Genomic DNA, 3,035 nt, shown 5'->3' on the forward strand with positions numbered 1-3,035 from the left:
TAGTTGGGCAGTATGTTGCCCAAAAAAATAATAAGAAAAATAAATAAATAACTATAAAATAAACTCTTGGCAAGGTATAAAGAACTGGAGGTCCTATCCCAGTTATCCTTATCAATTGTGATGAGAATTGGATTCTTCTTCCACTTTGTTAACCTCTACTATGAAGGTAAGTTAAGTGGATGAATTAATTCCAATTTTCAATCAACAAAGAGTTTGATAAATCAAGAGTTACCAATTATTTAACCAAAGCCAAAAGGAGAAAAACTAAATCTACTAGAATGATAATATCCTCAGATTGGGAATAATAAAAAGGAACAATCATAAACTGAAATGCTTCAAATATCATTAAATAAAATATTCAAATCTTAACATGGAAAAGTTCATAAGCCAATTAGGCAACATATCTAATACAAGCAATGAAGTATCTGAAAATAGGAAATAAATATAAAGTAAAAGAACAGTGAACCTGGGATCCAAAATTACTCTTAAAATAAGAAGAAATCCTAAATCCTAAATCCTAATCCTAAAGAGAGAGAGGAGAGAACCTCTCTCCAAACTAGATCTAAATCTTGGAAAGTGAATTATGAGTGCATGATTATGAATGCTTGCATTCCCCCACTTTATAGCCCCTAATCTGTGTTCTCTGGGCCGAAAACTGGGTCAGAAACAGTCCAGAAATCACTTCCAGCGCTTTCTGGTCCGTACAGGTCGCGGAAAAGTGACCCGGTCGCGTCGTCCACGCGGCCGCGCGGGTTGCGCTCCTGCCAGGTCACGCGTCCGCGTGACCCACGCGTTCGCGTCGCCTGGCGTCGGAGCAGCTATGGCAAATTATATATCAAATGAAAGCCCCGGACGTTAGCTTTCCAACGCAACTGGAACCGCGTCTTTTGGACCTCTGTAGCTAAAGTTATAGCCGTTTGAGTGCGAAGAGGTCAGGCTAGACAGCTTAGCAGTTTCTCCAACTTCTTGTATTCCTTCCACTTTTGCATGCTTCGTTTCCATCCTCTGAGCCATTCCTGCCTTGTAATCTCTGAAAACACTTAACACACATATCAAGGCATCTAATGGTATAAAAGGAGAATTAATAAAATTAAGGTCAAAGAAGCATGTTTTTAATCAAAGCACATAATTAGGAAGGCAAATACAAAACCATGCAAATAGTATGAATAAGTGGGTGAAGAGTTGATAAAATCCACTTAATTAAGCACAAGATAAACCATGAAATATAAGTTTATCACACTTTCAATATTGTTTGGTCCGATCCCAAGTTAGATGGAAAACTTGATTATAGTTATTGGGAGACTTTGATATCTACCCATTTGAAGGCCCAGAACTTGTGAAATTTCATTGAACCGGGTTTGCAAGAAGGAGCAGATGCTGCCCAACAAAGGAGAGATCAATTGGCGCTATCTCAAATTCATCAAGGAGTAGATTATACTGTGTTTGGAAAAATAGCAAATGTCAAAAGTGCAAAGGAAGCATGGAACACGTTGAAGCTGTCATACAAAGGCGTAGATAAAGCTCAGAAAGCAAAGCTACAGTCTTTAAGAAGAGAATATGAAAGGTACAAGATGTCGAGCTCAGAAACTGTTAAACAGTATTTTACTCGTGTTACAGATCTTGTCAATAAGATGAGAGTCTATAGAGAATATATGCCCGATAGCAAAGTAGTGGAGAAAATTCTTCGCACCATGCCGATGAAGTATGACCATGTGGTGACTATGATACTAGAGTCACACAATATGGATACCATGATGATTGCAGAGTTGCAAGGAACCATAGAAAGCCAAATCAGTAGAATATTGGAGAAGTCAGAAAAATCAACCAAGGAAGCCCTAAAAAGCCAAGTGAATTTCAACAATGTTGTAGAATCAAGTCGTACACAAAGACAAGGTCATGGTTTCAATTTTCAAAGTAGAGGCAGAGGAAGTTTCAGAGGTAGAGGTCGTGGCAATTACAACCAAGGAATTTACAACAATTTTACACCACCTAATCAAGGAAGAGGTGGAACGAATTTCAGGCATGTCAACCGAGGAAGAGGTCGAGGTAATTTTTATCAAGAAAGAATCAATTTCAACTATTTCCACTGTGGAAAGTATGGACACAAAGCAGCAGATTGCAGATTCAAAGTGATGAATAATAATCATGCGCACGTTGCAGAAAATCAGCATCAAAATACTGATGACAATCCGGGTACTCATACTTTATTTTTTACAAGTAATTCATGTACATAAGATGAAAATATATGGTACTTGGATAATGCTTGCAGTAATCGTATGACTGGTAGAAAGGAGTTATTTTCTTCAATAGATGATTCAGTTAAACTATTATTGAAGTTTGGTAACAGTACAAAGATCCCTATTGAAGGAAAATGGCACATAACAATTAGATTGAAGGTTGGTTCTTTGAGTTATATTTCTGATGTTTTCTATGCTCTTGAACTTGATTACAATTTACTGAGTATGGGGCAATTATCTGAGAAGGGATATAAGATGATAACTTATCATGGATATTTCACTGTGTTTGACAAACAACGGAAGGTTCATAGATAAAGAAAAGATGACTTCAAACAAAATGTTTCCGTTAAAAATTCAACATGTTAATCCCTCTTGCATGAGTTCTGTGATACTTGATGATAACTGGTTGTGGCATATGCAGTTTGGGTACTTTAATTTTTCTGGCCTAAACTACCTGTCAAGAAAAGGACTTGTTTCTGGTCTACCATAGATTCATATTCCTAATTGTGTTTATGAGATTTGTCAACTGGGAAAGAAGCACAGAGATCCATTCCCTACAGAAAAGTCTTGGAGAGCTAGAAGATTACTTGAAATTGTGCATTCAGATCATTGTTCTGTAGAAGTTCCAAGTAATGGTGGTAGTAGGTAATTTATCACTTATATTGATAATTTTAGTAGATATACATGGGTATACTTTCTGAAGCAAAAATCAGAAGCATGTGATGTCTTTAAGACATTCAAGGCGTTTGTTGAAAAACAAAGTGGCTGTAAAATAAAAATTCTCAGAACAGACAGAGG

The 3,035-nt window shown here is 36.8% G+C and overlaps 1 protein-coding gene across 1 annotated transcript; it reads left to right on the forward strand.

Annotated features, from left to right (window-relative positions):
* The first annotated feature begins 1,571 nt into the window (after positions 1 to 1,571).
* On the forward strand, positions 1,572 to 2,727 carry LOC130957177 (uncharacterized). Its single transcript, XM_057884048.1, has 3 exons — positions 1,572 to 2,020; positions 2,270 to 2,540; positions 2,659 to 2,727. The coding sequence occupies exons 1-3, from the start codon at positions 1,572 to 1,574 to the stop codon at positions 2,725 to 2,727; spliced, it is 789 nt and encodes a 262-aa protein (XP_057740031.1).
* Positions 2,728 to 3,035: the final 308 nt, after the last annotated feature.

Source organism: Arachis stenosperma, chromosome 10 (genome assembly GCF_014773155.1).
Source record: "Arachis stenosperma cultivar V10309 chromosome 10, arast.V10309.gnm1.PFL2, whole genome shotgun sequence".
In the NCBI taxonomy this organism is placed as follows: Eukaryota; Viridiplantae; Streptophyta; class Magnoliopsida; order Fabales; family Fabaceae; genus Arachis; species Arachis stenosperma.

Coding starts and splice junctions, on each gene's coding strand:
- LOC130957177 (XM_057884048.1), top strand. CDS start 1,572: ATGTCGAGCTCAGAAACTGTTAAACAGTATTTTACTCGTGTTACAGAT. Junction 2,021..2,269: donor AGAGGTGGAACGAATTTCAG/GCATGTCAACCG, acceptor TAATGCTTGCAG/TAATCGTATGACTGGTAGAA. Junction 2,541..2,658: donor TGTTTGACAAACAACGGAAG/GTTCATAGATAA, acceptor TGGCATATGCAG/TTTGGGTACTTTAATTTTTC.